At 37.2% G+C, this 17490-nt stretch overlaps 1 protein-coding gene across 1 annotated transcript in view; it reads right to left on the bottom strand.

Annotated features, from left to right (window-relative positions):
* VWDE (von Willebrand factor D and EGF domains) overlaps positions 1-17490 on the bottom strand; it is a gene marked incomplete at its 5' end in the record, with an annotated part of 198489 nt that overhangs the window by 121239 nt on the left and 59760 nt on the right. The window contains 2 exons of the mRNA XM_081955237.1: positions 1743-1904; positions 7992-8128. Of these exons, the coding sequence (XP_081811363.1) occupies positions 1743-1904; positions 7992-8128 (299 nt within the window). The remainder of the gene's footprint in view (positions 1-1742; positions 1905-7991; positions 8129-17490) is intronic.

The following is a 17490-nucleotide window of genomic DNA, read 5'->3' on the forward strand; positions in this document are numbered from 1 at the left end:
GTGTTTTTTTTTAATAGATTGTGCTAGTGTTTAGACATGATATGTATTGATTCAGTAAAACAGCTGGAAAAAAAATACCACATGACATTCTCATTAGCAAACTAGTTCAATGCATAGTTGATGGTATGACACCTACATAGATACATTCATGGTTGAAAAATTGTTGAAGATCAATGGATCTTCAACAAATTAAAGTGAGATATCTGGTACATAGGTCAGTCTTGGGTCATGTACTCATCAACTTATTAACAGAGGTGGAAAGTTATAAATGAAGGCAGAAATGGGATTTTTAAGATTTTTAAGTAAGGATTTTCGCAATGTTGGAGCTAAAATAAATAAGGAATGCTGAGTAGATATTGCTTTAGATAATAATACATATTGATACAACACAACCACACAGCTTTGGAGCCTATCTAACAGTGTTGTAATTGTCTGAATGTTGGTATTAAAATGAAATACTAACAAAAATAGAAATACAAGAATACTTCAGTCTGCATACACTGTAATTACTATGTGAAACTTTCTATCTCGTTCTAGTTCTTATAGCATTTCACTCTTTCTCTGAGAGAAAATTGAAATGCAGCTTTGAAATATACTACTATAATTACATCAAAAGCTATTTTATTTTTATCTAAACACATAATGAGTCCCTTTGAGTTCAGTGGCACTTTTCTGAACAGACATATTTAGATTACCTCTTATTTAGATGAGAATTTTACAAGAATCAGTATTGAAACTAATAAGAGGCAAACAAATGTAGCACTTCTAAAGACACTGTACTTTTAAACATTATCTTGCCACTTGATATCAAGTTCAATATAACACAATAACATATACACCAGGGGTGGGTTCTGGCAGAGACTACTGCCGGTTTACTCAGGGGTGCACCGGCGCATGCACATGTACAGTACAACTAATATTAATATTAAAAATAAGATGGCGCCGCCTATGGTGCTGCCAGGAGTACTGGTTCAGGGGTGTGGCAGGTCTGGGTCGCTACTGGCTCCTGCAACACAGGCTGCCAAGCTACTACCGGTTTGGTTCAACGGTCCAACCTGGTAGGAACCCACCACTGATATACACATACTGTATCTATGTATGCAAGCCCTCATATGGTCAGCATAAATCTATACCAGAAATCATTAGCTTTTCCAGGTATTATCACATGATTTTCTATGAGGTCAGGGAATAAAAAAGTGTAATTCTAAAATGAACTCATTTTGAAGAAATGCTTTGATTATGAATTACTCCTGAAATTATTATGGGAAGCATGGTGCCTGTATCATGTGGGCAACCCTAGACTGACTTGATTCAGTCACTAAATCATGTCAGGAGTTCCCAGTAAGTCCTACGGACACCAAGCACTGCTGTCTTGTATTCAATTTGGAGCATAGGAGAATTCCCAGATACACTACAGAAGCTTCAACAATTCAGCAATTGTGGCTCGATCAAGATTTCAACCTATGACCTGAGAAATAAAATGCAGTTGATCTGCAATTAATTCAACTATTATACCTAGAATGATTACTAATAATACTAACTGTATTCTGCACTTTAAGAATAAAATTAATGCAATGCTATAATTTCTGGCATTCCTTTGTTTCTTTACTTAATATTAGTCAATACTAAAATCTTTGATTTCTGTCTTTCTTGTGTAGGGATTAGCAGGAAAGACTAACTTTCCTTCCAAAGTATAAAAAAAATTTAAAAAAATATTTACTAGTACCACAAGCAATTCCTACTTTCACTTGCCATCTTGCATATGGTTCAATATCAATCTTGAAATGAAGATTTTCTGTTCCTGTGAAGTTCAGAAGAGGGATTGAACATTCAACCACTGTCAGATTCAAAAATGTTGCTTTTGTGATTTCGTGTTCTCTGGCTATCCATTCACCATTGTGATACTGCAGGAAACAGAGCAATAAGATGTGAATTAATTATTGCAGATCTATATATATTACAAATATTTCAAATGATCCCTATGTATTTTAAGATAGATTATAATTAGGGATAAAGCTGTAATAAAAAATGGGTTCAACACTGGATCATAGTAGACATTATTAAAGTAAATAATGGGTTTTAACATGATATAATCTGAATATAATAAATATAATGGAATATGATGATGTAATCCAACATATTGTGTTACATTTGGATGTTGTATTGTGCTTCACTTTCATATGGAATGAAAGACCTACTTCATGGATGTCCATTAAAAATCTTGGTATTAAACTTTTTACAAGAGAAAATATGTAAAAATAACTTTAAGTCCTGTAGAATAAGGTTTGAAGGTATGTTTGAACCAGAGACCAGAACACATTTATATTAAAGTATCAATAGCTCTATGGACAGTGCTGGAGCAGTCCCTTTTAGATTTCTGCCAAATAAAGTATACATATAATTTGTTATGGAAAGATATTTGATTGGATTATCATTATACAGAGCCAGTTTGCTGTAGTGGCTAGAAAGTGAGATACCGTGAGTTCTACTTTTGACTTAGGCACAAACCCAGCTTGGGCCAGTCGCTCTTTCTATGCTCTAGGAAAGAGACAAAAGGAAACCTCTTCTGAAATTTTGGCAATAAAACTAGAGGGACTAGTTCAGGCAGTCAAGGGGTGTCAACAATGATTTGATAGGCGCATGCGCGTGCACACCCAGCAGATTATATTAGTAGGGTCAGTGAAGTAATTATGGTGTCATTATGAAGTAATGGGATAGGACTACACAGACAATTAAGGTTTTGGAAGAACAAAGAAGCACTATAGCAGCGATGGCGAACCTTTTTTGGCTCGCGTGCCATAAGTAGGAGGAGTGCAGGGGGGTCTTGTGCAGGCGTGCCGCACCCATAATGCAATGCATGCGCCCCAGAGTGCATGTGCGCACTACAGGCGCTTCCCCCCCATTTTTACATGAGGGTGTGCGGGGGAGGCTGTTTTCGCCCTCCCCAGGCTCCTATAAAGCCTCTGGAGCCTGGGGAGGGAGAAAAATGGCTTTAAAAAAGGGTGAACTCAGCTGGCTAGTGTGCTGGCCAGCTGACAGGGCAGCGCCTTGCGTGCCCTGACAAATGGCTCTGCGTGCCACCTGTGGCACGCGTGCCATAGGTTCGCCATCACTGCACTATAGCAATAGCACTTAGACTTATATACCACTTTACAGTGTTTTACAGCCCTCTCTACTTTAGCAGTTTACAGAGTCAGCCTATTGCCCCCAACAATTTGGATCCTCATTTTACCCACCTTGGAAGGATGGAAGGTTGAGTCAACCTCAAGCCTGATGAGGTTTGAAGTGTCAAATTACAGGCAACAGGCAGTCAGCAGAAGTAACCTGCAGTACTGCACCCTAACCACTGTGCCATCCTGGTTCCATAGTTTCATTCTGTGGAGGAACTCTTGTAGGGTTTGGCAAACTGTCCGTGCTTAGAGTCTATGTTTGTCTCCTAGTATCTTTTTTCATCTTTGTTATTTGGCCTTCTAAATGTTTTATAGCTGAGCTGTTGGTTTAGTTGGGAAATCTGACACCATATAGCTGAGCTAGTAATTTGTTTTCCTGGGAAAACTTATGTGGGTTAGCTTGACCCCCTGAAATCTCCTTCAATCCAATGATAAGAAACAAACACGTTTATAGGGCACATATACAGTTCAGAAATTGATTCATGTTCTGGAATAGTAATTAGCAAAAAACATCATTCCCAAGGCAGGAGTAGAGCTAAACAGGGACAAGCTGTTCCCTAAAGTTCTTGCATGAATAGCTCTGGAATATATTTTCACATTTATGTAAAAATCCAAAAGGTTACTTAACATTATATGATTAGTTACTGAAATCTTTTTAAATAACCTTTCTGCAAAGGTCTCTGAAGGAATGTAAAACAGCTAACTAAATAAAAGTGAAGCAGTGTACTATATACTACATTAACGTTTGAACAGTAAAATACAGAACACAATTTAAAGCATTAAATTAAAACAATGCACACATAATTATAGACGGAGGCAATTCCATAATCTGAGAACACATAGAAGAAAGTGTGTCCCTCAAACCCTCAAACCCTGTGTTTGAGGGACACAACTACATCAACATGATATCCTTGAGAGGGCAGAGCTAAGAGGAGAAGCTGTAAAAAAATAAGCAAAAACAAAAACAAAAAGCCATGGTCTTCAACTCTGAAGCGTTGCATCTTTCAACATTTTCATAAAAAGTTAATTTGACACAATGTACTGACTGACATCTGAGTTGCCTCATTTCAAACTAGTCAGTGATCTAGAGTTCTATACAGAATACATTGTAAAACAAGTCTAAATAAAACATAGCCAGGACAAGGATAACTGTTGCCAGGTAGAGGACAGTTGACAAATGGTCTACTACAGCGGTGTCAAACTCAAGGCCTGCAGGCAATTTCCAGCTTGCAGGATGCTTAGATGTGGCCCACTGGACAGTCCTGGAAACCACGAACCAGCCTGCAGTGCCTCTGTCAGCAGAAATGGAGCTCAGGAGGGCTGCACGCATCCCTCCAGAGCTCCATTTTCACAGGCAGAATGCTGGGGCCACTACCGGTGCCCCCGACACAAGTTACACGAAGCTGGCCATGCCTACCCTGGTGACACACCCCTGATGCCAAACACAACCCTGATGTGGGTCTCAATGAAATTGATTTTGACACCCTAGTCTACTACATGCAATAGTGTAAAGATATTTCTGACACTACTTAGGGTTGAATTGCCTATTCAAAGCTGAGTAGAATAGGGTTATAGCTGTTTATGTTCCTGAGAATCTCACCTAGGCCCTAGGCCAAGCTCCTATTTGTGGCAAGTTCTCCAACACCACTTTGCAGCAGAATGGGGAAAATTGCTCTCAGATTTTTTTTTCCAGGAATCTGATAAAACAGTGTGTCTTCTATGCAGGAAAATTAAAGGAGCATCCTTATCTTCCTTCTATGCTGAAAAAAGTGGGTTGGCTGCAAAAGCCTTGCAATTGGTCTACCACTGACCAAAGGGCATGCAATCAAACAATATATTCTCCTCTGTTTACAGCACCGCCAACTGAATACCATCTGACTGAAAAGATGAAAGTCACTTACTTTAACAATGTTTCCATGACGTAACACTGCCTAGGTAGTCCAGTAAAATATCATCCCTAATTGTACAGGTGCTGTTTGTCTTATTTTTGCCCCCCATGCTTAATAAAATGTGTTGAGAATATTTTTGTTATTAAAGCCTTATGGCTTGATTCCATTTTATAATATTTGAAAGAATGCTGTACTCTCTAGCACTATCTCCAAAAAAGTTGCTGGTGTTATATTAATGTAACTCTAAATCAGAGGTCTTCAAACTTGGCAACTTTAAGACTTGTGGACTTCAACTCCCAGAATTCTCCAGCCAGCTATGCTGGGAGTTGAAGTCAACAAGTTTTAAAGTTGTCAAGTTTGGGGACCCTTGCTCTAAGTGTTCAGACCTTTCAATACATGGGGATCCAGCCATGCCCAATGTGAAATGCATGAATAAAGGCAATGATATTTAGAGCTAGTTTTGTTTGTAATTCAGGAGGCTACACACTAGTTTCCACTGATGATTCGTGAAATATTCTGGATCTTTCTAGTTTCACTGAGAAAGTTCATGACAAAATTTATATAGTTTTGAAAACATATGACTGAAAGGTTCTCCCATTCATGCACTTCTAAGCCATAGATTTCTTTTTACTTAGATAATGCAAAGTGTTAGAAAACTTTGTATTATCTGATGTGATGTATAATAACATTAATAATCCTTCAGTTCAGATGAAGACTACAGCTGTGTATCAAGAAACTTGGTTAGTTAGCTGTGACACTTAAAATTCAAGTGTCTTTGGAAATACAGTCATGCGTATAGATTCCAGATGCACAAAATTGAGAAGTAATAATAATGTGATTTCAAGCTTCAGTGAACTATAGTAGAAGTGGGATAAAAGCCCACAGAAAAATGGAAGATGCTGCATGGTTTTGATTTACTTATAAACTAATCTCTGAAGTGCTCTGACACCAACTGTATAAAATGTATGTGTCAGAAAGAGAACTTTTTACTTTTAGATCCCATAATTTTAGCTAATCTCTATACATATCTATGCTGGAAGATAAACCAATCAGTAAAACAAGGAATGTAAAACAAATCCATCATAGATTTAGTTTAGCTGTAATTACCATAGCCCACTAGAGTAAATTCTACCATTGCACATCAGCAGTAATTAATGGAGTTTGCTGCCAAGTTTTGGTCAACTAGAAAAAGTTTATAAATATAAATATATTTAGAAAAATAATAATAAAAATAAGCATGTATCTTGAACTTTATAGAAAACATTTTATTTAACATACTAAAGGAAATGTATAGAATAAATACATAGAGTACATTAAAATATGGAGCAATTATGTATAAACCAAATAGAAAAAAATATTTGAATTATGGAAATTATTTTAACATGCATATGATAACACTTGGTGATTTACAGGACTTTAAAAAAGAATCCAGAGAAATTACATGCATTACAATAGCATTTGAGCACCATTTGAGATTGCTCAGATTTGTCTAATTAATATGCTGTTAACTTGGGATATATATATATATATATATATATATATATATATATATATATATATATATATATATATATATATATGTGTGTGTGTGTGTGTGTGTGTGTGTGTGTGTGTGTGTGTGTGTGTGTGTATGGTGACATATAAAATACATTTTAAAAAGGAGTCATTTATTTAGATATTGTTCTGCTTTACTTCCATTGTTTCAATTCATGAAATGCATGTATTCTTGATTTTGTACAGAGTTTGGAAATAAGACTGGGAAAAAGCACATTTATTTAATCCCACCTTTATTGTTTTTATAAGTAACTCAAGGTGGTGAACATATTCAGTACTTCTTCCTTTTCCTATTTTCCCCACAACAACCACCAGTTGGGCTAAGGGAAAATGACTGGCTCAAGGTCACTCCGCTTCCATTCCTAAGGCAGGCCTAGAACTTATAGTCTTCAGGTTTCTAGCCTTGTGCCTTAATTTTTAGACCAAACTGGCTCTCTTGCTCTCTAATATGTGACTTTACTTTCAAAAACATGTCATAGACATCTTTATCCCAAATAAAATAACTTTGGATTTAAGATTATTCCCAGCTCCAGCACCCAAAGAAAAATAGCTAAAAATGATAACCATTGAAAAAAATATGTTTTTGCTTACTTTTCATATTTTATCAATCTAAGGCTGCCAAAACTAACTTTGTATATAGATTCTTAGCCCAACATTCAAAGCAGTGTCAAAATATATCATATAAGAATGAAGAAATCTAAGTAAAACTGAATTGACTGATTATAAGGTATTCCATTTATCAAATTCTGATTCCCCATATACATACATACATACATACATACATACATACATACATGCATGCATGCATGCATGCATACATACATACATACATATATACCTTCTCCTCTTTCCTAAAAGAAGCTGGGAAAAGAAAGGAAAGGCTAGAAACAGAGAAGAAAGAAAATACAATTACCTTGGAAAGAGAAAAAAGGAAATCAACCTGAATAGAGATGAAGAGAAGGGAACAAGTAACTTGAAAGAAAGGAAAGTCCTGATTAAGAATTAACCCCCCCCCCCCCCAAAAAAAAATCATCAGCATCTCCCAAATAATTGATAGCCACCAGCTACGGTAATATTCAAAGACATAAAGTATATGTTAATGCCTGCAACCAACTGTGCTTGAACACATTCATTGTCAATCTTCTTCCTAGACAAAATAAGAAGACTCTACATTCCTACATCTGCCACTCAAAAGTATTTACTTGGGGGCGGGGGGAAATAACATTTATATCTGATAACCATTCAGCTACCTAGCTAAACTTTCTTGAAATTGAATGTTTTGTCAATCATGACTCTCCTCCTCAGAGAGTTTATTGAATTCAAGAAACTTTCTGATGAATATTTCATTCTTTTCGTGGTCTCATATTAAACTACTTACAGTCAGTCTGGTAACTTCACAGTGAAGATCAGGAGAATCATTAAAGCCAACTCCATACACTTGGATGTTGCTACAGTTGGAAAAGCTTACATCACAGAAGCCTTCATTGAGTAGACTGGTAATCTCCACAGAATGCTCTGATATGGAAATAAAGATGTGATAATCAACTGATTATTTATTTGTATTTAGTTACTTTCTGCATTTTTTTTTACTGCAGCATTTGGTCAGATTTCTGATGGGTCACAATTCAAATCAAGTGAAAAATAAACAGAAACATAAGAAATAATACTATGATGTTCAAAACACTAACTATCTAAAACCTGAATTGCTGCTCAGAAATAATTGTTAAAGCAATAGCACTTAGACTTATATACTGTTTCACAGTGCTTCAGAGCCGTCTCTAAGTGGTTTACAGAGTCAGCATATTGCCCCAACAATCTGGGTCCTCATTTTACCGACCTCAGAAGAATGGAGGGCTGAGTCAACCTTGAGTCTGGTCCGATTCGATCTGCCAAACTGTGGCAGCCTATGATCAGCAGAAGCAGCTGCAGTACTGCACTCTAACCACTGCACCACGCTGCGGTTATACCTAACTTGCGGAAAGATAAAAGGAAGGATAAACCATGAAAGGAAAGTATTCCAAACCATGGAGACTGCTCCAGAGAAGAACTGTTTTGGGGCTCACACATTTTACGATTCATGCAAGGATAGGATTCCCAGCAACTGCTCTTCACATGAGATGATAAACCAGGTAGATTTCATCTAGAGAAGAAGGCTTCTATAGTATTATAGCTTTCAATTTCAACCAAGCTTTTGAAATGGACCCACAAGCATATTGATAACCATTTCAATGATCAAAGGATAGGATAACATTAAAATAGTGATTCTACCTATTAGTAACCTATCCACTGCATTTTGTAGCAATTGAAGCTTCCAAATCATTTTCCAAGGCAGTTCCAAGTAGAGTATATCACAGTCATGTGATGATATGTGCTTGAATCATTGTTGCCAAGGATATCCTAATCCAAGTATATTTGCAACTAGCACACCAATGTCAGTTGGTCAAAGACTCAGTTGGCTACCACTTCCACATTGTTAGCAAGAACCAAAAATGCATCAGCTTCGTCTAATTGCAGATCAGTCCTTTAAGAGAGTGATTCTATCTAGAGTTAATATATACAGTATGTGTACAAGTACATACATCTAAGCTTCTATTTTATTAAAAAGAACCCTTTTATGTACAAGTTTTACTCGCAGGACTTTATTGTCTAAAATACTAGCTTTTGCCTTCCTGTGTCAAAAAGTTAAGTGTCAATCTTACATAGCAATTTCCGAGAAAAAGCAAAATGAAAAACAGACATTGAAAACATGAACTGGCATTGTTCTTACATTTTATGTAGCAACCAAAGCCATCTGCTCAGGAAAGTGTTTCTCATTACAGTGTGTGTTGTTAAATTCATAAGATTATGTTGTTCAAGGCTGATTAGGGACTAATGAAAACACTTTTTATATTTGGTCTATTCAATGGTCTTGCCAATACAGTGATTTCATAAGTATATAAATGTGAAATAATGTGTCTGGAACACTAGACTATATTTCTATTTCTGGAAATATTCTTTGAAAGTTACTTCATGAACTATCAATTTTAACTTTTAACTACTTGCAAATTACCACAGATATTAACATTAGCACAATTTGTGAGAATTCTGCCAAGAAACATCATTCTGCGCAGTATGCAACATTATATTATTATGACGTCTAATCACTCTGTAGTAAATAAGCAGGGCATAAGAGCCAGATTGTTCTAGTGGTTAAGCCACCAGACTAGAAGACAGGAAATGATGAGTTCTGATTCTGCTTTATGCAGAAAACCAACTGGGGGGCTTGGCCCAATCACTCTCTTTCAGCCCAAAGGATTGTTGTTGTGGGAAAAACAGGAAGAAGGAGTATTAAGTATGTTTGTCACCAACTATCTATAGCCATGATAGCGGACCTATAGCACCCATTCCTGAACTTTCAGTTTGCACTTTGGGCCATTTTCCTCCCTCTGGAGGTTTCAGAAGGTTTCTGAAAGCCTCTGGAGCCTGGGAAGGATGAAAAACAGGTCCACCGTGCCATCGCACAGCAAAAGCAGGGGGAGCATGGGGGGATCGTGCACACATGCACGGGGAGAGAGCACATGCGTGCACAACCCCCCTGCTCTCCCCCCACTTTTGGCACATAATGGCCAAAAATGTTAGCCATCACTGATCTATACCAGGGATCTCAAATTTGCCAAGTCACATTGCCATCACGTGACTTTTTGCGATGTTTTTCCCATTCGCAGAGCTGGGGTGGGCGTGGCATGCCCATGATGGGCCATTAGTTTGATACCCCTATCTATAGCATACGAGGTCCAGATGTATACAGTTTTCAAATTATTACAAACATATTTTAGAAAATGGAAAATGCCACATGAAATTGTTAACCAAGCACAGATCAAAAACAACATAAAACATAGGTAACTCCTTGACTTTTTTTTCTTACAAGAATTGTACAGCTCTTAAGCTGTATTTCTATACCACCTGTTCTGAAAATCATCTCAAGTACTTTCTATGGAACTTTCTAACTTCTGTCACAAGAATTCTTTTTCTGATATCTTGGGAATCTGCTACTTATAAAATGGTATAGCCAATATTATCTATACAAGCAGATCACTTTAGTTTTATATGTGTAAAAACAGTTCCAGACTTTGGAACAGATACCCGCAACCAGCTAAGTAATTATTAAAGCAGCTACTATACTTTTATGTCTGCCACATAAGTAGGAACAAAGCTCCCACATCATCAGTGTGATCTATGGTTGGGAATTCAGAAGATCTGATGCAAACTTCCAAATGTGTGAGGATGGGTTAAAATGTTGGATGGAATGATTTATGGAGTATAATTTGTTTCATTGAAATTTATTGAATAATAACAATAACAATAAATATGGGTCTGCAAGCACTGAATTAGGGTATGAAATACTCGTTTAAATCATAGCAGTTTGTTGTACTCAAACAGTTACTAATGAATGAGATATTTAACCGATCATGAATTTCTTTGTTCCTGAACATTATTTCATTCTATCATATAGCATTCAAATTACTACAATAACATTGCTTTGAGTGAACTGTGATTCTTCTTCCTTTCCTTTTCTAAGAAGCAGGGAAATTGAAATTGGAAGCAAGCATGGGAGAATGCCCAAATTTCCTTTCCTAGACTATAAAATCAACCTGTAATTTGCTGCTACCTTTGGAGTCATTTTGCTATGTTATTATTTCTTTATCAAAGTCTGAAACTGCCCATTGCCCTCACAGAGGAATTTTGTGATTATGTAACAATTTGGCTGTTGCAAGCACACAAAATCATACTACACACTGATTTGAGTGAAAGCATCAAGAAGTGTCTAAGGGAGAGCAGGAGGGATGACAACAATCACTAGCCAATAGCATAAAAAGGATTATGGGAAGAATCCCAACAATTACTGGAATAGAAAGCAGCTTGTATCCCTTTCAGACACTTGTATCTAATGAAGCAATATTTGCAAACATCACGATGAAGAAAAGGCCATAAAAATGATGTTCTTTGTGTGGTACCAAAATAAATAGACTTCTAAAAAGTGACTAAAGCAAACTGAAAAAAGTCACTACACAAATATTCCAGATAATGAGAGTATGATTTTACCTTTATAAATCTAGTTCATGAATATAAATATTGACCAAGATGTTTGATAAAAGAATATTTTGTATGATTCGGGTGAAAATATCTTTATCACAAATTGTTCATAAATAACTATGTACCATGAGGCATGAACACTTGAATATATATTTGATTAGGAAAAATATTAAAATTAATGCTGAAATAAATTTAGCTATTGAAAATGGACAGCTCTTCCTTTCTTACTATTGGACCACATAGCCTTAAAAAACTAGCTAAACCTAAACGTAGAAATGTTAGTGACTCAAACATGCACCTTAATCTATTTTTGTAGATTTTTAACAATTATGTGAAAGATTAGTAAAAAGAAAGAAATTCACTTTTCTATCTGAAAAATTTGTAAAAAAAAAAAAGGGGGGAGGGGAGGAACTCCGGTTTCCGAAGGCGACGGATGTTGGTCCACTGTTCGCTTCTCTGGGGGGCTCCTTTTAGGAGCACAGGGGGTCTTGGAGGGACCACCTGCCATAGAGCGGCTTGCTGGAACTCCCCGGATAGGCGGCAGCCATGGGGGGGGGTCTCCAGTTTCGCCTTAGGAGCCGGGGAGCGTAGGGGGTGCATAACAGCACCTTCGCTGAATGGATTCGGGAAGGAAAGAGTTAACTACATGCAGCGGCTGAAGTGCTAGAGGGGAGAAATTTGCTCCAATCTCTTTAATTGCTTTCAACTGATGAGTAGCGGCTTTTTTTTACAAGTTGTGGATTCAATCTGTTTGAAGTAGGAAGATTGGAGGGGGGTTGTTTTTTTTCTTCTACCCCTCTCAGGCAAAGCGGCATTTTGACTGTCTCTCAATCTCGGAATGGAGATGTCAGCATTCCAAATATCATGCAGAATTAAACCAGAATCAAAGGCAAAACTTTCCTTAAAGTTCCAATTTAATAAGACAGACATGTTGGCATTGTGCTATGAAATCCCAAATCTGATTTGCTTCCTGGGATTCCACCCAGTTGAAAGTTCATGATCCTATCCCCACACTCATAATCCATCACATGGTCCAATCTTCATCTTCCATGCTGGCATCTATACCCCTCTGCTTCCAGTCAGGTGTCGAGGTGCAGAGACAAAAGATAACCTTGGCTTCTAGAAAGAATGACAATACATTCCACAAATCTACTCCATTCTATTCCCCCCTCCCAACTACTACACTAATGAAACAGCATAGGAAAATAATAGAAAGTATGGCAGGCCAAAGATCCTAAAAGGAACATAACTTCTGTGAAGCTACAGTGTATAGTGCAGTGTGTGTGTGTGTGTGCGTGTGTGCGTGTGTGTGTGTATGTGTTATGTATATGCACAGAGAGAAACACATTATTCAATGCCAAAAGATCCAAATATCAAACTACAAATATAATTAAGATTTTAACTTATTGATATGAACTAAATACTTCATTTTTATAGCCTTATTTAAAAATAGAGCTGATACTGCTGCAATTTTAGGATTTTTTTAAAAAAATCTGCAAGTCAAATGTTAACATGTTCAGAAATATCTCTTCCTAGTCTTGATTTTAAATTAGGTCAGATAATATCCTGCCAAAAATGCTTGTAAAACTCGCAGTACAATAAAGTGTGACCCACTGTTTCAAGGTCAATATCATTGCAGGAACAAAAGGTTTGAGAGATGGAGCCCATGAAACTTTAGCGGGATCTATGAAAGGCTGCTTTAAGGAGTTCCCAGCAGGTGTCATCAGCATCCCTGGGCTTTCTACAAAACATTTTCTCCCTTTAGTTCTCCACAGTCCTACTGTTTTATGCTTCAAAAGTGACTCCTATATGTTGCCTAGCTGCAATTTAGTATTGCAATTTCATTCATTTATTTTAAAAGAGCAGCAATTGTCCTCGATGTATGACCACAATTGAACCCAACATTTCTATTGCTAAGCAAGACAGTTATTAAGTGAATTGCACCCCAAGTGAAAAAGAACTGGAGAAAAAAATTTGGAACTCTGTTATTATATATGTTGGCAGAAGCAAAACTATTCTATGCCCAGAAATGGAAGGACACTATGATTCTTACTATTGTCGAATGATTCCAGAAGTCGATGGAGTTGGCTGAAATGGCAAAACCGACTACTTTGATTAAAGAAAAGAAGATAAATACTTTTGTTTCCACATGGAAACTGCTTCTGAACTTAATACTTGAAATAGAAAATAATGAAACTTTGATTTTGGGGTTTACCAAGTAAATTGATAGATCTTTACAAAAATGCTTGTTCATATTATTATGAAAAAGCAAAAAAGTTGTGTTGATGCCTTATTTTGCTGCAACAGAGAGAGTCAGAAGTTGATCTGGCTTCTCTTATTGACTTTGTGTGTTGGAAACCAGCTAAGAAGGTTACAACTGGTGATCACATGACCCCAGGACACTGCAACTGTCATAAACACATGCCAGTTGCCAAGCATCTGAATTTTGATCATGTGACCATGGGGATGCTACAACAGATGTGTGAAAACTGGTTTTATAAATCACTTTTTTCAGTGCAGTTGTGAGTTTGAACAGTCACTAAGTGAGTGATTGTAACTCAATGTGATGAAGATGTCCTGAAGATGTCAGCTCAGGGGAGGCTGAACCAACTCCTGGCACCTCAAAGCTGATTTTCAAGTTTGGAGAAAATTTAAGGGAGGCATAAGAGCAGTTTGTTTCTAAGAGGGCTTCAGCTTCCATTTGTAGCCTTTAAAAAGCAAACAAAATGCAAAGATTCCAGCCACGGTACCCAGAGGTGGGTTCCTCCTTATATAGTCCAGTACACCAGAAGAGGTAGTGAAAATCTGGCATACCGGATAGGACCGGTAGTAAAAATGGTGGGTTGGGCACACCCCCGAACCTGTTCTCCTGTCAGAAGCTTCATTAGAATTTTTTTTTTTTTAAGTTAGCTTTTAAAGCCTGCCAGTTCAGGCTTTAAAAGCTTTAAAAAGTAAGAGTGGGAGGGAAGGAGGAAGGAAAGGAAAGGATGCTGTTGCTTTAAATCGGAACTGAGCATGCCTGGCTGTGGAATTCTGGGAGTTGAAGTCCACAAGTCTTAAAGCTACAAATTTTGGAGTCCTACTTTAAATTGAAAAGCTGCTCAAGTTTGCAAACTGACATTCAGCAGTTATTTGGGGGGGAGGTTGCTTCCCACAGAGGGAAGGGAAAAAGAAAGAAAGAAAGAAAGAAAGAAAGAAAGAAAGAAAGAAAGAAAGAAAGGAAGGAGGGAGGGGGTAAAGAAAGAAAGAAAAACAGCACAGCAATTTAAGGCTACTCAGAGGTCATCTAGTCCAACCCCCTGCTGTAGCAGGAAACCTTACATTGTCTGAATTATTTTGGTGCCTCTAACAGAGAGGAAAATTGCCAGAAAGGAGAAGGAGTTTACTGAGACAAGACTTGCCATGCAGAGGAAGGCAGAGATAGTCCTTGACTTATGACTACAATTGAGGCCAAAATTTTGGTTGGTAAGCAAGAACATTGTTAAGTGAGCTTCACCACATTTTACCCAATCCATGACATCTCCTGGTGAGTGACATCAAGTTGGCCATGTCCACCCAGTCGCATGACCACCAAGCCACACCCACAAAATAGGCCACACCCACAGAATAGGTAGTAAAAAGTTTTGAAACCCACTCCTGATGGTACCCCATCATTGGTGTACCTTCTTTGTCCTTCCTGTGGTGGGAATTGTGCAATGGTGGAATTCAATTTTTTTTTACTACCAGATCTGTGGGTGTGGCTTGGTGGCATGGCATGGCTTGCAAAATCTGTATTCCCTCCCCACTCCAGGGAAAGGATACTGTAAAATCTCCATTCCCTCCCATCAGCTGGGACTCGGGAGTCAGAAAATAGATGGGGCGGGGCCAGTCAGAGATGATATTTACCGCTTCTCTGAACTACTCAAAATTTCCGCTACCAGTTCTCCAGAACTGATCAAAACCTGCTGAATATCACCTCTGGAATGGTGGCCCCTGACTCAAGGAAACCTCCCTTGCCTATTAAAAGAATAATAAAATCTAAAAATGTGGTAGAATTTTTTAAAAGTGTTTTACTTTACTGCTGGAAAATATTTCTCTCTTTTTCCCCTCTACTTTCAGTCAGGTTTTTGATAAATGAAACTGAAATATTAACTGTCATTTTCTGCTTATCAACACTCATCGGTAATTTCAGCAGTTGTGTAATGCACAATAATGCTGGAAAAACAGGATGAGCAGGTTTGATAAATGATAGGCAATGCAAAAAATAAAATAAAAGTGTCATTCTGATGTTCATGAGGTTTTAATCACCCTGCCCATTGTTCCCTAGCAAATGTACAAGTTTTTTTTAAAATAAACAAAAACCTATACATCCCACAGAACTACTACAGTATATTTCAAGTAATAACTATAATTATTATTTTGTTCCATCAATACTAATTCATTGATTTGTTTGAATTTTTAATTCATAGTTTCCATAGCAAATTTGCACAGGTGGTTGAAATCTATACATCAGGTTGAAAAATACTGTTTTAATTTAAAGTTGCAAGTCATAATATCACAGTATTCCTATATTCTCAAAATAGTATAGATCCAGTATATTTATGAATAAAATTATGGTATTCAGAACAATGGTACTCTTAGGACTGAATCACCAGGCAATGGTTTAAGACTCTACTGACTGGAGGTTTAAAATATACTGTAGTGCCATGAAAGCTTGTTAAAAAAAAAGATTCTGCCAATTTCTAAATCCCTACTACTGCCTTTCTTTCCTTTAAAATTCCTTTGGGATGCTGACTTTTTCTTCTAGGGCACTAAAATATTTTGAGAAACAAAGAGATGATAAAAAAAATCAGTGTTATTGCCTGGTAAGGGGGACAAAAAAGACAGAAAGTGCATTTGTGAAGAGGTTTATGTTCTGAAAGAACAAAGGTTTTAGCAAAGGAAGAAAAGAGGGGAAAAAACTGGAAGCGGGTGTGTGTGCTGACAGACCACTGGCTAGAGAAAACACTCCTCCCAATCATTAATTAAAAAAAGGAAGCAATTTTCCTCAGATTCTAATTCTTCCTATGTCTCTTACACTAAGTAACCCAAATTTGCCCTGGAGATTTGGAGGAAGGATGGGACATGCTTGGATTCAATTCAGTCTTCCTCAGCCTGGTGTCCTTCCAATATATTGTTACCGCAAAACCAGGATTCCAAATCAGTAAACTGGTTTAGGATTCTGTCCAGTGGTGGGATTCAGCCAGTTCGCACCACTTCAGGAGAACCTGTTGTTAACTTTCTGAGCAGTTTGGTGAACTGGTTGTTGGAAGAAATCATTAGGGCAGAGAACCGGTTGTTAAATTATTTGAATCCCACTACTGAGGCTGCTTGCGTTGGAAACAAATTTGATTCCATTTGTACAATGTTTTGTTTTGTTCTGTTTTCTTTTAAATTTAAGTTGGTACCTCAGAAGGTAAGTGCTGTTGGATTCAAAGCCAAATAAGACTGGTTAATAATTGGATAGGGGACTCTTCAGAAACATGAGGACTATAGGCTACCCTCAGAAGTTGAAAAACATCTCTGAAGAAAGTAGCTATTAGGTATTTTCACATTGTTGCTAAGACAACTACATGGACATGTCCTTAAAGTTTCCAGGTGTGGGCTAGGTTTCCCAAAATTTTCTAAAATGTGCAATCATACTTCCAGTTCTGAACTTTGATAAGACATATATTTCCTTACATTTCTTATTAATTACTTACACCTATCCTTTTTCAGAAAGTCTACAGGCGATACTATTTTAAAATGTTCCTTTCTCCTAAATCATGGGATTCAAACTCGATCAT

The sequence above is a fragment of the Natrix helvetica genome (genome assembly GCF_964273705.1).
Source record: "Natrix helvetica genome assembly, chromosome: 1".
Lineage (NCBI taxonomy): Eukaryota > Metazoa > Chordata > Lepidosauria > Squamata > Natricidae > Natrix > Natrix helvetica.